Source organism: Apostichopus japonicus, chromosome 3 (assembly GCF_037975245.1).
Source record: "Apostichopus japonicus isolate 1M-3 chromosome 3, ASM3797524v1, whole genome shotgun sequence".
Taxonomy (NCBI): Eukaryota; Metazoa; Echinodermata; class Holothuroidea; order Aspidochirotida; family Stichopodidae; genus Apostichopus; species Apostichopus japonicus.
Window position 1 is genome coordinate 30,105,517 of NC_092563.1, and position 21,009 is coordinate 30,126,525.

The 21,009-nt window shown below is 37.7% G+C and overlaps 1 protein-coding gene across 7 annotated transcripts; it reads left to right on the forward strand.

Moving 5' to 3' along the window:
• Window positions 1-237: 237 nt before the first annotated feature.
• LOC139965816 (uncharacterized) lies at window positions 238-16,748 on the forward strand. Of its 7 annotated transcripts, none has more exons than XM_071968562.1 (12): window positions 238-376; window positions 1,338-1,496; window positions 1,769-1,903; window positions 2,203-2,423; window positions 6,628-6,717; window positions 7,323-7,529; window positions 9,472-11,237; window positions 11,514-11,634; window positions 12,142-12,193; window positions 12,643-12,728; window positions 13,375-13,470; window positions 14,324-16,743. In XM_071968562.1, the coding sequence occupies exons 3-12, from the start codon at window positions 1,828-1,830 to the stop codon at window positions 14,366-14,368; spliced, it is 2,760 nt and encodes a 919-aa protein (XP_071824663.1). In that variant the 5' UTR covers window positions 238-376; window positions 1,338-1,496; window positions 1,769-1,827; the 3' UTR covers window positions 14,369-16,743. The 7 variants fall into 7 exon arrangements, with proteins under 7 accessions (XP_071824663.1, XP_071824667.1, XP_071824662.1 ...); XM_071968563.1 differs by lacking the exon at window positions 238-376 and adding an exon at window positions 403-516; XM_071968566.1 differs by lacking the exon at window positions 1,338-1,496 and having other exon boundaries at window positions 263-376; window positions 7,326-7,529; window positions 14,324-16,745.
• Window positions 16,749-21,009: the final 4,261 nt, after the last annotated feature.

Sequence of the window (21,009 nt, forward strand, 5' to 3'; positions counted from 1 at the left end):
GCTGGTTCCAGTCAGTTTTAAACGTGTTTCCAGATATACTCTGATAACATCACTTGTATTTGATGGTATTTTAAACTTGTTGTCTTGAGTTGTCGTGAAATCGGCCTGTTGACGCTAATTAGTGTGACCCGCTGAACACTACATTGGCCAACAAGTGATTGAAAGAGTTAGTTTACAAGTATTGAAAGTTTGAACACAACTTCATGGTCATGTGAGGAAGATGTCAACCATCGGTATGAGAGAGGGTAGTTTTTTACCTAGAGAAAAACCTATTAGATTATAGAGAACATGTCACCTCAACGACATAGCGAATATGTCAGTGGGTCATTTATATGGAGCATGCCACCAAGAAGGTCAACCTGAAGCGCGCAATACAGTAAGTACGCCAAATTTGAAACCTTTGATGTATGCATATTAGTTAGGCTACATCAGCCTGGAATACGTCTGGTAGTAGTTGAAGTTGTACTAGAACTAGTAGTAGTACTACTACTAGTAGACAAACGAGTGCACCCTACGGTAATCTTAACTTTAGGCCTAGAACTGGCAAGTTTTACTCATTGGCTTTCTTCTAACGTTGCAAAATGTATAGGCAGATCTTTTCAGATTCAGCATTAGGCCTATAGCTCACCAAGATAATTAAGTCCTTAATACGGGACAAACTAAAACGAATGACAGCGAATAAGCGAATGACAATTGACTTTGTACAGGGTAAATTATCATTTGCGAATGACAGCGAATGACAACGAATGACAACGACGGACAGTGTTGAGTGGAGATAGAATGATTAACGGAGTGGAGTAAATGCGGTTATTGGTTTTCGCATGTTACGTGGTTGTAGGGTTTTGGTGTAATTTACGGATAGAAACCACAGGGAAAGATTTTGTGTGAGAATGCCCTTGAGTGTTGTGCTTTTTACCTCTGTAGATTTATATAGAAAGATAACTGAAGCCGTTTCAAGATTATAGTATTGTTAGTTTCTAACAATTAATATCGGAAAAATGACGTTAAATTTACTTTTTAAAATCAGACTTACAATTTCGCTTACTATAAGGTGCGTTTTTATCTTGTCCGTACTTTACTAGATCTAGATACCCACGAAGTCTGAACTAGCTGTGATATCCGGTTGAAGCAAATGTCTGTGCTGTCATTATTGTCATTCGTTTTAGTCAACGCATTTTTTTAGTGTGCACAACATATTGTCATTCGTTATGTGTAACGCAATTGTCATTCGTTTTAGTAACACCCCTTAATACGATGAAGGCCTTTTGTGTAAAACATGATTTGATTTGAATGGCTCAATAATTGATCCCCCCTTTTCAATTATTTGTTCTCAAAAGGTTCCTTTGAGATTTATCTCAAATAAGATGAGTTGACATTCGTTTGAGTTGACATTCGTTTGCATGTGACTTGAGGTTGTACAAGCTGTCAAGCACTAGTACTCAGTAGTAGTACTAGACTAGCTACTATTACTAGTAGACAAAAGAGTGCACCATAAGGTAAGCTTGACTTAACTTTAGGTCTAGAACTGGCAAGTTTTACTCATTGGCTTGATTCCTCAAAATATATAACTTCTTCAAACATTGCAAAATGTATAGGCCTAGATGCTAACCATATTTTACAGATCTTTTTTGAAATTCAACACAAGGCATAGCTTATATCAGTGACAGACAAGTCCTAATTACGATTATAGCCCAATATGTAAAAAAAATTATTTGACTTGAATGGCTCTATCATGATTTCCCCCCTTCTCAATCATTTTTCTCAAAAGGTTCCTTTGAGATTTATCTCAAATAAGATGAGTTTTTCATCGGGACAGGAAGCATTAAAATGAAATTAGATCATGAACTTTCATCAGATATCCTTCAATATGCTTGCTGTCAGAATTTTACGAACATTGCCTTTAGTGAGTATACGTTTTTTCATCTGCTACATTTAGGTTCAATAGATATTATATGCCTACAGCATTTCACCTTCACTTTGTTTCATGCAGTGAACATGTTTGAATATTGCATGTGTTTCAGTGTTATAAATGCTGATGAAGAGTGATTGGAAAGATTCAAATTTTATTTTTTTTGATATGGGTTGTATAAAGTATTATTGTACTACTTATTTTTCCTTTAAATAGATGTTAGCTAGCACTAAAACTTACATGCTTTTGACATATTGATTGTGTGTGCATTTATGTATCATTACATTTTGCAGATATTTTGTGCAAATACTTTGATCGAAAGGAGACATTTGATACTCTTCCAACTGACTGCAAACAAAGACTTTATGGTCAAACTTTACTATGGATTGTGAAAGGCTCAAAGTTTGCTCTCTTCAAAGAAGGTCTAACACTACTGAGATTACTTCAAGCAGCCCATTCCAATCTGTGCCGTGAAAAAGACTGGGAGAAACTGGAGCTTGGAATTAAATTAAAGGTATGGTATAGAATATATGGTAATTTTGCGTTTTCCTTAAATTCACATACTGTGTTTTATGAGTAGCTGCACTGATAGACACTGTAGTCGCTGTGCTTGTTGTCAAATTTTAACCACTTTTTCAATCTCAAATTTAGTATATATATAAAGACTTTACAAAAACAGCCAAAATTTAGTGAAACTAAGCAATATCAAATTTGTATTTTGAGACACTGTCATGGATTATTTCACCCATTTAGCAGAATTATATGTCAGTTAACTTTATACATGGATGGTCAAACCATCAATGAAATCACATTGCTAAAGGATACAAAGTTAACATCCGAGCAAAATCATTGAGATTGTCATCACCACTAGCCTAAGTTAAGAGAACATTAATGGATAAGTATCGTGAATTTACCGTATACTTTACAGTGTTAACCTTTGTAAGAAAACACTGGTCTTGGTTTTTAAACAAAACTCTCATTTCGGTAGACATTGTATTGTACATATTGTAATAGACTGTTGGTCATTCTGTACAAGGACAAAAGCTTGGCCCGGGAAATAGAATGCTCTGCTGTTTATGACGGACAATCTTGACATCCCTACATATCAATACTGAAGGGATGGTATAACTAAAAGTTAATTCTAGGAGGTTTCACATATCCTATGATTCACAGAGTTTTAGGAACTGTGTTAAATTAGACTATAATATGCCTTTGATCTAGAAAAATTGTTCAATGATGGCAGTTAACTTGTTGAAACGTGTTGATATTTGAATACGATGACCATTATTTGACTTTCTAGGATATCTGCAGCTTATAATACTATACAATATGGGCAAGTTACCCTACAAATGCAAAGATATGTAGCAGTGTTGTACACAGGACCTATAGTACTTTATGACAGATCAAATACAATATGGACAAATTACCCTACAAATGGAAAGATATGTAGCAGTGTTGTACACAGGACCTATAGTACTTTATGAGAGATAAAATACAATATGGATAAATTACCCTAGAAATGCAAAGATATGTAGCAGTGTTGTACACAGGACCTATAGTACTTTATGAGAGATCAAATACAATATGGACAAATTACCCTAGAAATGGAAAGATATGTAGCAGTGTTGTTCACAGGACCTATAGTACTTTATGAGAGATCAAATACAATATGGACAAATTACCCTACAAATGGAAAGATATGTAGCAGTGTTGTACACAGGACCTATAGTACTTTATGAGAGATAAAATACAATATGGACAAATTACCCTACAAATGCAAAGATATGTAGCAGTGTTGTACACAGGACCTATAGTACTTTATGAGAGATCAAATACAATATGGACAAATTACCCTAGGAATGGAAAGATATGTAGCAGTGTTGTACACAGGACCTATAGTACTTTATGAGAGATAAAATACAATATGGACAAATTACCCTAGAAATGCAAAGATATGTAGCAGTGTTGTACACAGGACCTATAGTACTTTATGAGAGATCAAATACAATATGGACAAATTACCCTAGAAATGGAAAGATATGTAGCAGTGTTGTTCACAGGACCTATAGTACTTTATGAGAGATCAAATACAATATGGACAAATTACCCTACAAATGGAAAGATATGTAGCAGTGTTGTACACAGGACCTATAGTACTTTATGAGAGATAAAATACAATATGGACAAATTACCCTAGAAATGCAAAGATATGTAGCAGTGTTGTACACAGGACCTATAGTACTTTATGAGAGATCAAATACAATATGGACAAATTACCCTAGGAATGGAAAGATATGTAGCAGTGTTGTACACAGGACCTATAGTACTTTATGAGAGATCAAATACAATATGGACAAATTACCCTACAAATGCAAAGATATGTAGCAGTGTTGTACACAGGACCTATAGTACTTTATGAGAGATAAAATACAATATGGACAAATTACCCTAGAAATGGAAAGATATACAGCAGTGTTGTACACAGGACCTATAGTACTTTATGAGAGATCAAATACAATATGGACAAATTACCCTACAAATGCAAGATATGTTGTAGTGTTGTACACAGGACCTATAGTACTTTATGAGAGATAAAATACAATATGGGCAAATTACCCTAGAAATGCAAAGATATGTAGCAGTGTTGTACACAGGACCTATAGTACTTTATGAGAGATCAAATACAATATGGACAAATTACCCTACAAATGCAAGATATGTAGCAGTGTTGTACACAGGACCTATAGAACTTTATGAGAGATCAAATACAATATGGACAAATTACCCTACAAATTCAAAGATATGTAGCAGTGTTGTACACAGGACCTATAGTACTTTATGAGAGATAAAATACAATATGGGCAAATTACCCTACAAATGCAAGATATGTAGCAGTGTTGTACACAGGACCTATAGTACTTTATGAGAGATCAAATACAATATGGACAAATTACCCTACAAATGCAAAGATATGTAGCAGTGTTGTACACAGGACCTATAGTACTTTATGAGAGATAAAATACAATATGGACAAATTACCCTACAAATTTAAAGATATGTAGCAGTGTTGTACACAGGACCTATAGTACTTTATGAGAGATAAAAGACTTCAAAACCTGCTACGTAAAATGCACTAAAGTATTCCCTGATTCTGGTAAATAATGACACACATATGGTAGATATAACCAAATGTAATTAGATGTGATATTATAGAACTGTCCTGAAGCTATCACCATCCTTTTGTTTTTCTTTGTAACCTTTGCTGGATCTCACAACCAATACCAGTGTATACTTTTTATATGTATTTGTTCATAGATACTCTATTATATTGTCATGTCCAAAGTCAAACTCCAGTGTTCAAAATCTGTCTTCAATTGTTTTATTTCATTAAGTAAAGACAATTCAATCTCATACTTTGTTTACCTCATTAAAGGAATTGTCTGGTGGAAGATTTTGATACATTGTCCTTGTAGTTATTATTTTTCTCTTTCTAACCATGTAAAAATTGTCCCCATTCGACGTGTTCTTCTTGTAGAAATCTGGTTTTCAAATTCACCAGTTTCTCACCAAAAGTACCGTTTGTTCGAACGCTTCAATATGGTGATTGACGTAGTGCTTGCAGATAGGCAAAACAGGCGACTTGAAGTTAGCACTCCCAATTCCGCAGCAAATTAACTCACGTGTAAGCACATTGAATTGCCTCATATATATAACGTACATACTCGCGAACGTATATACTACGATGCTCAGTTGGTGTACTTGTATAGCGTTACACATAGTACACTCACACTCAAACCACAGTTCATTAACTGTTCTTCGAAATCGCTGAAATAAAATTCACGGATCAAATTAACAGTAAAAGGAATCTTATAAAGTATTCGTTAAACCGAAAGATTAAACTTGGCGGGATCGATGTCACCGCAGAACTGTCCGATTGTAAACGTTATAGAGTAGCCTATACACGCGAACATTCTTCGCGCTGGAGCTGGATACCGCGATGTATAAACAACGAAGAGCCTGCTGTTAAAACTTATCTTGTGTTACACAAAGACCACGAAACCACCGATCTACTACATATATTGCGGCTTAAGGAGTTTTTTAAATCATATCTAATTTATAAGAAATTTCACCGGAAATTATTGAAGAAATTGATCGAATCGTTGTCAGAGCAGAATATAGCACTGAGAAGCTTAGGCTTCGCAGAACTGTCCGATTGTCAAACGTTTGAGTACAGCCTACATGCGAACATTTTTCGCGTTGGAGCTGGATAGCGCGATGTATAGCCTGAACAACTCAGAGTCTGCTGTTAAAATTTACCTTGTGTTACACAAAGACCACGGAACCACCGCTCAAGTACATGGCGGCTTAAGGAGTTTTTGAAAACATATCTAATTTTTAAGAAATTTCACCGGAAATTAAGGGAGAAATTTATCTGTATACAAACGCTGTTTTTGTTGTGATTACCGTATAGGTACTGTGCGGAGGGTGGGTTATGACGCAATCTGCTATGGCAGAGCTGACGTCACGTATTGTACTGTTCAAATCATATTTGAAATGTCTATCCATAACGATTAAAAAATCGTTTCTCTGTCAAACGCAACATTAGCGTTCTCATACTTTGACAACATGTTTGGAAAATTATTTACTATTTTTTAAGGTAACTTCTTTGGGCCACCAGACAATCCTTTTAAATCATTATGTTTTTGTTTTTCGTTAAGATAATTCTCCAACAGATGCTGAGCGGATGTAGTTCAAGTCAGTGTTTGGAAACTTTCCACGGTCTCTTTCCTGCAATTAATGACATACCGGTAAGTAACTAATTGTGCAATTGGCAGCATCGTGTCGGTCTGCGTTAAAGTGATACATTTGACTGTACTCTGCTTATGCAATCATTTAATTTGTCCTCTTTGAACTGTCTGCATTTTTGAACTGTCTGATCTTTTGTCTGCATTTTCCTTTAAAGGTATTGAAGACTCGCTCCAAACCGTGTGCGGCCATCTGAAAAACTTAACTTTCTGTTGCTTGCAAGTGAAGTTTTGTTCGTTTCGCTACAAATTGCAGACAGTAATGAAACGTGATACCTTGTTATCTTTAGCTGGACCTGAGATGTCCAGCGCCTATATTTATACACTGTGCTGTGGTTATTGACCGTAGCTGTATGTATTGACTGTACACTAGTGTCTAAATACCGACGGTAGCAAGCTGTGTCTGTATTTTCTGGGATCGATAGTGATGTCTAACACTTCTGTTACACCTCATTCGAAACTAGGTCAGATTACCGGCATTAGACGTTTCTTTTTGAGCGAGTCTTCACACCCTTTAAGAGAAAGCAGAACTAACCATCGGAATCAAATGAATTGAAAATTGCTAGTTAAATCGATGTTTTTTTTTCCTTCTTTCTCCTTTCTTTTAGCAGAGTGAAGATGAGACACAAACTGACAGGAGCCTACCGTTTCTTCTTTGCCAGCTCATCAAACAACCATCCGAGAGGAACTCCATCAGTAAAGATTCAAACTTCCAAACCGAGGTCGGAGCAAAGCTGATTCATACAATCACGCACCGTGTGAAACATTTAATTAAAAATCTGAAGTGGAAACTCCCAACTCCAAGTTTCTCAAAGGTAAACTTATGTTTGAATCTTTCATACTTACCAAACTTCCCAAAGAGGTTCGTAATTTGTGATCAGACATAATATTATTGTTTAGTTGAAATGTTCTTGATATATCCTCTAAATGGGTGTTTCATTATAACAGTTCCACCACTGTTTGTCTAATAGTGTCATTGAAACATGTGTGAAGAGATTTAACGGTTACCAAGTACCAGGATGAAGGTAGTATGTTGTCAGATAATGGGATACAGAATCCAGTTCTTGCCCTGGGGTTGATTATACATTACGATTCGAAACCTAGAATCATAGCCTCACGACTAAAACCGAAAGCACTGTGTAAAATAAAGTTAATTTCGTCATCGGTATATTCTCCTCTCTTAATGGTAACGAAATCAGCCTAGTTCAATCCCAGTTAATTTGCTAGCACGTCATAAAAATCATTTTGAAACCATCTACTTTGAGTACAAACAATGCAGATCTTACCAAAGAGTCTGAAGGGACTGTAAAACTAAGTCCTTCAGCTGGAAGGAGTTGACTATGTTATTAGAATTAAAAGCACACCCCAATACATATCATTGATGAGAATAGGTTTTATACTTCAGAGATCCAATCATTAGATAAGGTGACACTAAGGCTTAAACAACTTCCCAGGGATACCTTAAAGGCTGGTGAGCATTTCCAGGGTTGCTCTAAGGGACTTAAGAGAGTAAATAAATATTTTCCATATGATTATATGACCATATTGAATATGATGGTTAAGGCGTATAGCTTTCAACATGGTGTTCATTTCCAAAGCTTGCATTGGGTGTTCATTCCATTGGGTGTTCCTTCCAATGGGTGTTCATTCGCTTTCTGGTCACTTCGCCCAACAACCATTTCGCCCAACCAGCCTGGTCATTTCGCCCAACCAGCCTTGTCATTTCGCCCAACCAGCCTTGTCATTTCGCCCAACCAGCCTGGTCATTTCGCCCAACCAGCCTGGTCATTTTGCCCAACCAGCCTGGTCATTTCGCCCAACCTTTTTTTTACTAATATTCAGTCAGAATAATATTACTTTTTCTATTTCCCTAGTTCAATTTGATTTATTTTGGGTTATGTTACTTCGTGGTAGGTAAATAAAGTGAGGTCCGCTCGATATCAATCGGAGTCTAAGCAGTTATTTCGGGTATAATGGGAGGATTACACTACTTCAGGCGGTTACGCATACAATGGAAGTTATTTTATTACACAAACAAAGGGGAATCGGTCTCCATAAAAACCTATCAAACCTAACCCCTAAAACACTGATCAATCCTACCGACTATGATTTCCCGAACGTTTCCTTATTAAATTGAAAAAAAATATATCTAAAACCCGTCTGTAATATTGAAGTACTATATTTAATCAATGTAACCACTGTATCAATGTAACCACATATGTAATCATATATGTAATCAATTTAACCACGACTTCAAGTTTTCTAATATTCGGTTCGTTCCCCGTAACGTTAACAATTCCCGAACGTTTCCTTACTAAAGTATCATATTTAATCAAGGTTGGGCGAAATGACCAGGCTGGTTTGGCAAAATGACCAGGCTGGTTGGGCGAAATGACCAGGCTGGTTGGGCGAAATGACCAGGTTGGTTGGGCGAAATGGTAAGGTTGGGCGAAATGGCAGTTGGGCGAAAAGGTTGTTGGGCGAAGTGACCTGCTTCCGTTCATTCCAATGGGTGTCCATTCCACTGGGTGTTTATTCCAGTAGGTGTTTATTCATATAATATACTTTGATCCAATGCAGCTGTAATATTTGATCATTTCTACTAAGCACAAAACTCAAACTATATTAGTGTTGTTGTGATAACAACAACACTAGCCAATATAGACGAAGAAAAGATGTTATCACTGCATTTATGTTTCACACATGCTGAAAAAGATGCCACATTTCTGACAATACTTTGGGTTGCATATCTTGCAGGTCGTCAAGACTAAATTATCAGAGGAAGAACGAAAGATTTATCATCTTCTGGAGGAAAGCAGTCTTAGTAGCAATCAGCTTCTAGTGTTCCTACAATTGCGAGCCGACATAGACGAAGAAAAGATGTTTCAGACGGTACAGAGGCTGTTTGATGGTCGTGGGAGGGAAGTGAAAGATAGATCTGTCTGCAATCGAAGTGAAAGGCTACAGAGATCTCCCTCAGAGGAGGAGGAGGAGGAGGAGGATCATCAGTTGCATGTGATGCACAAACCTTCAGGAAACAGCACTAAAAAGATAGAAAGAGAAACTACAGTTACTTGTGAAAGAAGTGCTATGAAGTATGAAGTAACAGGTGATCCCTCTTCGGAAGATGTGAAAATTGAGTGTGGAAGTACGAGGAGGGAAAGAAATAGCTTTGTTTCCCCCATAATGCACTTGGAATCAAGTTATGTAAATCCCGACTCTGAGACAGATCTTATAAACTCTTGCATGGATTCAAAGCTGGTTGTAGTATTGAAGAAATTAAACCTTCCAGTCAGACATGTCACAGAGGTGGGAAGGAATGATACTGAATGTCCGTTACTATGCAGTGTGAGGTCATCAGAGCCACCTAGTGATAGGTCACTGGTGTTACTGGGTGATAGTTCACCCATCTTGTCAGGTGAAAGATCACCACCTCTGTGGAGTGATGAATCGTCTATACTCTCAAGCGATAGGTCACCGACATTTCTGAATGAAACACACTGTGTTGCGAATGAAGGCATAGGGTCCTTTGATTCACCCAAGAGTTCCTGGGATAACACAAACAATTTGGAGAGGAAAGGTCGAATGAAGGGTGAGATTGCACAAGATGGGTCAAAGGTCAGAAGAGTTAGTGAATGTAGTTCAGATTCTGTAGAGTATTTTTGTAATTCAAGACTGAATTCAATTCAGAAACCAAAGTTAACAGTCTCCAAAGAAAACATTAACTTTGCCAAAGATATGCCCTTTAACAGGAGAGTATCTTTAGAAGAAGAAAGTGGTTTTAGGGACAGGAAGGATAGAAGCATCAATGCTGTATCTGACTCACAGAAAGAGAGGCAGATTTGTCGTGATATTAGAAATGTGACTCAAAATTCATCGGAAGAGAAGGAAGAGTCGGTGTCTTCCTCTGGGTCGAAAAGTGACTCTGGAAATCACCGGAGGGGCAGCAAGGAACCCTTTGTCGTGAGATCGTTTTATTCTCAGTCGTTGGGTCAGTTGGAGAATTATAAATGGAGATCAGACCACAGAAGGGTAAAGAGGAAACACAGCGCCAACTCATCCAACGTCCGCCTCTCAAGAAGCAACTATCATTCGTTGGCCACAGATGATGGATTAGGCGCAGCTGTCCAGCAAATCAGAAACAAAATGTCAAGGAATGGAGCTTACACCTTACCATGTGGGAATTGGCAAAGATCAAATGCTAACAGTAAAAAGAAGAGAGTTGACAGTAGCTCAAAGGAAACTTTCTGGTCTTGTAGCTTAGATAATCCACATTCAAGTTTCTTTTCTGGAGTCGGTGAACTCACAAACAGCCCCGTCTTTGAGTACAGATATACCTCGTCGGAGTCTTCCAGTAATCAGAGTCTCTCTCTCTTGACCGGAAGAAGGGTTTTGTTTTCAAACGGTCAGGACGGAAGTAACGAGGTTCACACCTGTGAGAAGGAACCAGAATATTCAGAGGATCGTTCACCCATCCTTTTGTCATCGTCCAGCTGTGACAATTCTAATAATGCTATTAAGAGGTGAGAGTTTACTTCCATACATGCCCTTTTTGATAGCCTATGCATTTTCTTTATTTTATATCACATTGAACCCAACCCCTTTTACTAGCCTATATGTATTCTTTATTTTATATCACGTTCAGCCCAACCCCTTTTAATAGCCTATGTGTTTTCTTTATTTTATATCACGTTCAGCCCAACCCCTTTTAATAGCCTATGTGTTTTCTTTATTTTTTATTACATAGAAACCCAACCCCTTTTTAATACCGTATGCATTTCTTGTCATTTCTCTTGCAGTGATTTCTCTTTGGATGAATTGAGGTTTATCGCAGAGAGTCAGTCTAAAGAAATTGCTGATGCTGGCCAGCGTGGATTAGTTGCAACAACACCAACGTCTAGAAAGAGTCTGGTCAGAAGTGTAAGTGACTTTCATAGGCCATGTTTTGATTTACTCCTTGGTCATGATTCAGATCTCTGGATTGTATAGACTCTCTCTGTGTTGGTGAAACAGTGGACAAAGAAAGCTATGAACAAGCGGTTGCTGGGGAAAAAAAATCGTTTTTTGTCAACATTTCAACTGTGTTCTCAAACTTTTCTCGCAAAGTTTTCTCACAATCCTACTTTTCTTCTCAAAACATTTGAGAAGAAAAACTTTAATATGGAGATGAAGTGATAAATTGATCCTTTTGAATACCCGACACTGTACCCTGCTGAATAATACGATACTGTCATGAGGGGTATCCCCAGAGAAAGTGGGGATGCAGCTGCCCTGCCCACCCTTTCCCCTCCCTATCCCCTGTCCATATATCTATGGTGAACCATACCTCTTGACTCATTGGTCCTCTTCAGCCCTTATTTAGGATTGCTTTTAAGATAAATTCTTTATATATGAAGTGTGATGTGTTATTTTCTGTTCATTTTACAGGATATAGTCAGCAATAGCTCTAGTGAATTCCAGAATGCCCAAAGATCACATAGTGAGTTTATTAAGTACATGCTCTACTCTCTGTAGCCTTGCTGTAATATGATCTTCAAATTGCGAATTTATAGCAAAATTAATAAAGGAACTAGTTGAAAAATATGCCAAAAGAAATATATATATATGTATATAATAATAATCTCATAAAGAAGCCCTATAGAATCTCCTGGCAATATTTCCCCTTGTCTGCTTGAACAAGCTAAGAGTCACCAATGGAAGCTTTGGGTTCATTACAGACTATTTCAGTAATATAATGGCTTGCAACATGCCACTGTTAAAAAGAACTCAAATATTGCACTATTTTCTAGTTTTACTTTCATATGGTGATACATAAATTCATTCTGTGCCATTTATTCTGTTGGCCAATATCTTTCAACATTTTTACTAACTTGAAATGAACATTCCAGTAAAAGTTCAAGCTTCTTGGTTATGCATTATTCTCATTAGCTCCTGACGAAAGTTATGGTACTGAAGAAACCGTTCCAGATTCTGATGAGGAAGAAGGCGGTGAACACTCTGGCAGGCAAAGTTATGTAAGCATCTCCCAGCACAAACAATATCTCATACCTCAAAAGGATATAGTTTCCCGAAATTTCTGTCAATACTATTTATTTGTGTATCAATTTTAGTGATGATGTCGTAACAGAATAAATTATCCGGTTTACCGTAGCAAAATGCTATGAGTTCAAAATTAGCAAATTTCAAACCAAATAGCAAGGATGCATGGCAGGTTCTGTACACAGGAGCCAAAGTATTTTATAAAGTCTAACTGCCTTCGAAACTGGTAGATGCAAAATTTGAAATGATTCCCTGCACAACAAATAATGAGTAACAACATCTGCTTAAATATCATCACTTAGGCTAAGGCCATGTGTGTTGTAGGCCTATTTGCATATTGAGGTCTGGGCTATATTATTACTGCCATGACTAATTTTATCATAGCAATTGCAGGGGAAAACACTACCAGTTTGTTAGTGCAAAAGAAGTTGGTTTTGTTTTTCTAAGTTTTGTATAGATTTGGGGAATGATATTTCTAACATACTAATTTCCATTGAATGTGGTTTTTATACAGTTCTTAGGTGACAATTGCCTATGCAAAAGTCTTATTTGGCTGCTGGATTGAGTTTTCTCAGTGCTCTGGGTTTATGCTTCTTCCATGTGTTATCTTCATATACACAGAGTCATCACAGATTCCCATCGCTTGTGCAATATTTGAATATTCATGAGGCCAGTTCAACTCTGCGACCTTGCAGCGTGGTGTTGGAGAAGCTAAAGGTAATTATGTATGCAGTGTATATTTATATAAATTTGTTCTATTTTGGCCTTTTGTTTACTGCATATGTAAAAAAATCTTTTGTAAATGAAAGCCAGAGATGATATACACGCTGTGCCAAACTTCCTTTATTTAAACTTTGGTGCCCTTATCATCAATCTACTTGGCACTACAGTGTTCATTGGAAATTGGTTCCGTCTGCAATGTTACATGAGGACCCTCTGAGTAGTAGTGCTACAGTATAACGCACTGTGCTACATAGCAGTGCTACAGTACCGCACACTACTCTAAGGAGTCTCTGAGTAATAGTGCTACAGTACCACACACTGCGCTGAGAAGTCACACATACATCACCAGTCTGCATAGCGAAAACTCTCAAATGTAATTTCACCTTATTCATCGGCCAATAACCAATCGAGCAGCACAGTACAGTTAGATTTGCCATGTATGAAGAAAGAAAGAAAAGCAAATCCTACAATTGAAACCAGTTTAATTAATTCCATAATTTATCTCAGTGACAAAATGGTTAGAACTGAATCAAAGTCATTAATTACTCATTACTACAACTTGATGCAAAACTAAACAGATGGTGTCTTGATTAAGTCAGTTGCAATCCTATTGTAATTTAAGGTAGGTTTGGAAGCAATTGTTGACCAAATGCAGAGTGCTGCTTTAACCTTGTTATTATCTCGTCGCATTTTAACAAGTAACTCTCAAGTGTTTTTCTGAATTGCTGTTACAAGAATATAGGATGTTTTTCTATTACTTTATATTATATTCTCAATGTCTGCATTATCTTTGAAATATGTTTATAAATACTTTATTTATCCTTTGCTTCCCCCTGTTTCTCTACAGCTCGAAGAAATGCGATTGCGCATACTTCTCAGCCAGGAAACCTGATGAAGCGTCTGAAGAATGTGTTTGCTGGGAATACAGACAACAATTCTAGCTTAGGTTTCATTTATGATACCTTGCAGTTCCTACAGGCGGTGCATAAGATGCTGTATGAATATGAAGCGTATGATATAGTAAGGTACTCAATTTTGCCATACCCACACCCCCTCCCCCCCCCCCCCGACTTCGCCTTTAGAGCATAATTTGCCCACTTTTCTAAAATGTTTTTGTTGAATTGAGACTGGGGCCATTTACAGAGCTGGGGAAATATGGGATAAAAATAATGCATTTTCAAGAACTTCAGAAACACTTGAAAGAGACACAAACCCTACCCAAATTGTAGGCTACAAAGATCGAACAACTCCACAAAACAGCTAAGAAAAATCTTATTTGGAAGATAATGGTTTGTAAATCTTATCTGAAATCTGTCATTTTGTAAATCTGTGATGTCATAGTAACCCTTGTGTGAGGTCCTGGCCGAAGTCAACAAATGATCCAACTTCAATATAAGTTTTACATTGTTTGTCACAAGAAAATTCTTCTTGACCACATTGATTTAATTATTCTCATAGAAATGAGTGAACTTTATCAAATAACGAGACTGTTTTTTTAATGTATGCATTAAATTTTCTTATTGAAATGTAGCATCTTAAAACCATGGTGTCTTTTATAAAATTGTATTTTTGATTGTACTATATATTTGAAGTGTCCTTTTTCGACCATATTTTTGTAAATACATCTTTCCATATTGTCTTGTAATGGTATGGAGTTTTACTTTGTTTATAAAATCTTTCTTAAAGCCCCTTGATCTATCTATCCCAGAGATATTCCAGAGAGTTTCTGGCAACTTCTGGGAGGTTCGTTCAATTTCCAATTGTGTCACACATTATTATAGAGAACATGTTAAGAAAATCATTTTGAATCATGATCTAAAATTACCCCTCACATAAAAACAAGATTTTTTGTGTCACATGTCCTTTGTTTTGTACTTTGGATATTAGGCGCTGTATAAGTTATTTGATTGATTGACATGTCCTTTTCTTGATGCTACTCTTTTTTACTTATGGGATTGGTTTATTGGAGCAATCTGATCTTTAACGATAATATTTTGTCGATGGTGTTATTTTTAATTCCACCAAGCTACAGGTCTAGTTTTTTGCATCCATGAGTGACTCTGGCCATATCTAACTTGACATTGCACAAATCAGAAGGTCTCGTAATCATAAAGTAACAGTTAATGTTTTATATTTTTACTCTGTGGTTCCATATTTGCTCAGAAAAGAAGAGAATTAATCAATAGCAAATCCACATGGATTTTTTAAAAATCTTTTTCTTAGACTTTCTCTTGAAGCAGTCATTTCTAGGCTCCAGTAGTCTAATTTTCAATCGGCCACCAAAATCAAGGTCTGTAACCTCGAGCTGATGCGACTGGGACTTTCACCCTCGTAACATTACAATATGTAACGAATAATAAATGTGCAATGTTTGTTTTTGACTTATTGGAAATATGCTCAATTTTTATAATGAATTTCTGTGCGGTACAATTTGAATAAAAATATTGCTAACTAATTATATGTTTGCAGTTTTCATAATTTGTATCACTATGTGCTCTTGGGTTTCTTTTCTTGATTTTTCTCTCTCTTTATCATGTTTTAAGCCGCAGGGTAGCTGTATGCTATTCGTATGTACAGGTAAAATACCACAAATGTATAGTTTAATTGACTTGCACCACTCAAGAAAAGTAAATTTTTAACCATAAAGTTAACCCAAGTTGTGAGAGGTCTTTCTTCTACGTCTTCAAACCAGGTGTTCCCATTTCGTCACGTTTTCCAAACCTACCAATTGTTTACTCAAAGGAATATCATAATTAATGACACCGAGACAATCATCTACAGTTTAAAAAAAATGAAACTTAATAATCAAATTCAAGTAATAAACTTTAATTAGCACCAAAAATGGGCAATTAGAGCTCGCAATAAAAAACAATGATAACATTGAATAAGAGCAGAATACGTAAAAGATATGATAAAAGGATGAAATGAACAAAAGATTACATTTATTACGTTTATTTGAGATTAAACTAGTAATACTTATTAACTTACTAAATTTAATAGTTATGAAAATAAATAATTGCATTGAGGCAAATAATTACCAAATTCACCACAAATTTGATTCATTTATTTGTTTTTATGAAATGTTCTCTGGTTCTTTTCTTTGATAATCATGTTAAACTCTGCATGTTTATGATTTCTAGCAGCCCCATCCACCAGCTGTTCATTATTAATGTAATTAAGTGGTAACTGAACCCAAATACATAATGTATCCACATCTTTGCCACCAAGACTCCTTGATTTTATTCATACCACTAACATGCACACAACAGATATGTTCCTATTACCATAAACTGAATATACCCTCAATCTTATATATCTTAAAGAAGTTTACGTATCCCAAGAAATAAGTCTACAGACATGAGTGGATTTGAGTATGCGAATCTGTCCATGGGCTTCACAATTCATTTGTTTCGACGGCTATCCACCGTCAATCTATCCAAAGGTTTATAATTTGAATTTGAAGCCAAAAAATGTTGCAACATTTGCGTAAGCAGGCGCGTATCCAGGGGGGGGCGTTGGGGGCGCACGCCCCCCGGGTAAGTTAAAGAGAGGAGAAAAAAAGAGAAGAAAAAAGGGAAAAGGAGGGGGAAAAAAGAAAAGGAGGAGAGGAAGGAAGGGAAAAGAAAAGAAGAAAGAGAGAAAAGGAGGGAGTAGAAGATAAACGCCAAGACCTCGGGAAGAGAAAGAGGAACAGTCATAATTACAGCGCTGATCCCTATTATATACACAGGGTAGCCAGTGACAGATCGAGGATTACGGAGGGGACGTGCGCCTCACCCTACCCCTTACACCGACAACTCCATTTTTTACGTTTCCATTTTGACTCTCTCACTAATGTATCTATATATATACTATATATGGTCTATCATAACGCGTGTGTGTGTATGGACGCCTTAAACCAGGGTTGTCCAACCTACGGGCCACAACCCGGCCCGCCGCAGGGTTGCGTCCGGCCCGCCAGAGATGCTCTACGGTGCGAAATTTTAGTGAGCAGATTTATTGATAACAATTTGAAGCTATATAATCAATCTTTCGAACCTTCTGGGTCCAACAAACTGCATACAGGTCAGTTTGTGTGACACTCTCAGCGGAGGGGGCGGCTGGACTTTATTCATCTGTTTTAACAGGAAGGAAAATAAATCAGTGCGCTCCGCGCGCAGTGCTCACATTTTGTTGCCTTGGGCTTCGGGCAAAAAATCGAGCCTAGGGTTCATGCGGCCCCCTCCTTCATCATAATCATTCCATGTGGCCCTCTGCAAAAGGTTGGACAACCCTGCCTTAAACAATTGTGCTATGGAACCAACTTTGGCTGGTCTTGAACTCGACCGAGTCGTCGGGGAACATGACGCATTTCGGGAAGGGGCGACCGCCCCCCCCCCCCCCGAGCAAACTTTCTTTATGATATCGCTAGTAATTTCAAAATAGACAATGCTTAGATGCAACTTACAAGGCCTGGGAAGTGTCATTTCCAGCGATCTGGGAGGCATTTTCGGCCAAAATTTTCTTGTACGCTTCGCGCCTACTTATGGTGGCGCTACGCTTAGATAGTTTGCCTCCCTTGGCAAATTACTCGCTACACGCCTGTTCGAATTTGTAAAGCAAAGAGAAGATATCACATCATATCAGTGAGCATGAAAATGCATGTTCCAGGATGAACAGCCTCAAAACTGTCTATGTGTGTAGTCAAAGGCGTAGGAGCCCAATTGGATTTGGGGGCTGTAACGACTTGCCCGAAAAATATAACCAAAATTTTTCGCGCGCATTCAACATTTGAATTTTGTGCAACATTATGGGTATGTTTTGAAGTGATTTTATTCACGAGAAATGTGAATTTTCAAATTCGCAACAAATAATGGGCTTAAAACCTTGAAAAGTGGGGCTTTCGGATATTGTGGGCCGTGACGTAGAATCACCTACAAAAGCAATGATCCACAGGACATGCAATGAGGTCGAACATGATGTGTGACTGGTGACAATCTTCAAAAAGGTTATGGATGGAAGAAAAAAACTATTGGGAAATACTTGGTTCTCAGGTAAAAGTCTACATCTGGTTGGTCATTTTCAAGCCCGAGAAGTGCCATTTCCGGTGATCTGGGGGGTATCAAAACCAGAAATTTTCTTGTACGCTCCGCGCCAACCGATGGTGGCGCTCCGCTTAGATAGTAATTCGCGACCCCCAGGTTAGAAAATCCTGGTTACGCCCCTGGTAAGAGTTCTTGTTTTATAAGATTAAAATCCTTGAAGACTGGAATCAAACCACAGCAGACCTTACACTGAAGCCTCAACTTTTTGTTCGAAGTCGAAATATTCTCAGCAGAACTTTAGGTGGTTTTACAGTTCAACACGGTGATCACAAAACTAGCTCTTCCCGCTCAAAATAAATAAGAACGGTCGATATTCTCTTCATTATGTACAAGGGCGGCGGAAGCACTTTTAATCTGGGGGGCACCGACATCAAAGGGCACTTTGCAGAAATTCTATTGGACTGATGCAGCCTTATATTTAGTACCCTTTATAACTCTTATTGTATTATCTTATTTGCGTATACACATCACTCCATCAACGCCCCCCCCCCCCAAGGAAAAATGCATACTAGCACTGCAATATCCAATGTGCAAATTGGGAAACAAGGAACAAGTTTTCTTTTGAGACAAAATGAGGTGACATCATGCTTGTTGCTAATGTAGGAATCTTCTGAATTAGAGTTTATTTCTTGTTAATATCTGAACAATTTTTTTCATTCGAAATAGCTTTGAGTTTGACCCACAGGCGTAACCAGGATTTGCAAAGTTATATGCACGACTATCTGAGCGGAGCGCCACCATCGGTTGGCGCGGAGCGTACAAGAAAATTTTTGGTTTTACAAACCCCTCAGATGGCCGGAAACGGCCCTTCTCGAGTGTTCATTCTGGTCCCCTCGCCTCTTGCTAACTTGAGACACCTCAATTTTTATGTAGAAAAAGGGCACATTTTTAACCTGAGGAAAAGTGGGGGGCACGTGCCCCCTGTGCCCCCCGGTTCCGCCGCCCTTGATTATGTACAATCGACAGGGTTGTATTCTGGTCCAAAAATCTTCAAAGTTGTAGTATAGTGTACAGTTTCCCAAGACTGAGTCCAGTGCAGCCTGAAATCAAGACCTCCCCCTATTCCTATACCACATATGGAATCAGCTACAGTCCAGCTGGGCTATCCAATTTCACAATGTGAACCTGTTTCGTTCGCGTTAAAGAGGTGCAACAGCAAGCACACTGGAAGCAGATAGGGGTGATATTGCACATGACACTCCCAAATAAGAGGGCAGCATACATATTCTCCCACAATACAAGATCCGGAACCAAGCATTGGCCAGCTGCAAGGCAACAGAAATATAGATCCATTTGTATTTTCAGGGTGAGTAGTATTGCGGTAAAACTAATCAACGCTACACAGAGTAAACGTTGGAATGAGTGTTACTGCGCCTGTGCATGTAATAATTCCGGTGTAGGTCACATGGTGCAAACAGAATTATCATAAATATACATGATATGAAGAATTCATACACGGCTAGTCTGCGTAATACTTGGTTAAGAACATTTCGGTCTTACCAGAAAACATTGAAGTCCAGAATGATTCGTTGGATGGCAGAGGAGAAGATCCTGTCATTTGATGACACGAGTTGGAATCCCAACAATTTGGCAACATTTGCGTAGGTGTTATTGTTTTATAAGAAGAAAATCATTAAAGACTAGAATCAAACCATAGCAGACCTTAGACTAAACCCTCAACTTTTTGTTCGAAGTCGAAATATTTCTCAACAGAACTTTAGGTGATTTACAGTTCAACACGGTGATCACATGTTAGACAAGGCTTTTCCCTTCAAAGTCGATGAAGTACTCCCAATTGTAGCGCGATGCGATCATGGAACTATGCTTTTATACATGGCAGTGTATACATTTCACCTTTAGATGTAAACATCTATATAAGAAATTAAAACTAAACGTAATAACGTCGTAACAACAACTATATTGATGAACCGTGCGAAAGAAGAAGAAGACAAAGTCAGCAATGACACGTTGTGGATTTTATCTTTAATAGGTGTATTTGTTTTTCCCACCCCCACCCACCCCACCCCCCCCAAAAAAAAAACGAGATGGCATATTTTCTGCACAATTTACAGGACTAAAGATCAAAACAGAATAAAAATGCTGTTATTAGGTTACCTTAGCGGTTCCAGTTTTTGACAAACTGTTCCATAAAAAATTAATATGTAGGATTGTTGCAGTTTCATGATATACACCACTGCCTCAACTGATGTTTGTTATAAACGGCTGATTTTTAGTCTAGCGCCCTCTATTAAGGGCAGCACTTTTTCTGTACATGTAAATTCCAACGTATTTGTTTAGCACTTCATTCGCAAGCTTGTGCTTCTGAAGGAAGTGGGAAGGAGAAGGACGGATAACTGTCTCAACCCTCCCCATCGGTCTTCTCTACCCTTCCAACTCCCAAAAAAATGAAAAATCCAAATATTGGCTGCTTATATGTTTACTACCCAAT

Coding starts and splice junctions, on each gene's coding strand:
- LOC139965816 (XM_071968562.1), top strand. CDS start 1,828: ATGAAATTAGATCATGAACTTTCATCAGATATCCTTCAATATGCTTGC. Junction 1,904..2,202: donor TTTTACGAACATTGCCTTTA/GTGAGTATACGT, acceptor TACATTTTGCAG/ATATTTTGTGCAAATACTTT. Junction 13,471..14,323: donor TGGTGTTGGAGAAGCTAAAG/GTAATTATGTAT, acceptor GTTTCTCTACAG/CTCGAAGAAATGCGATTGCG.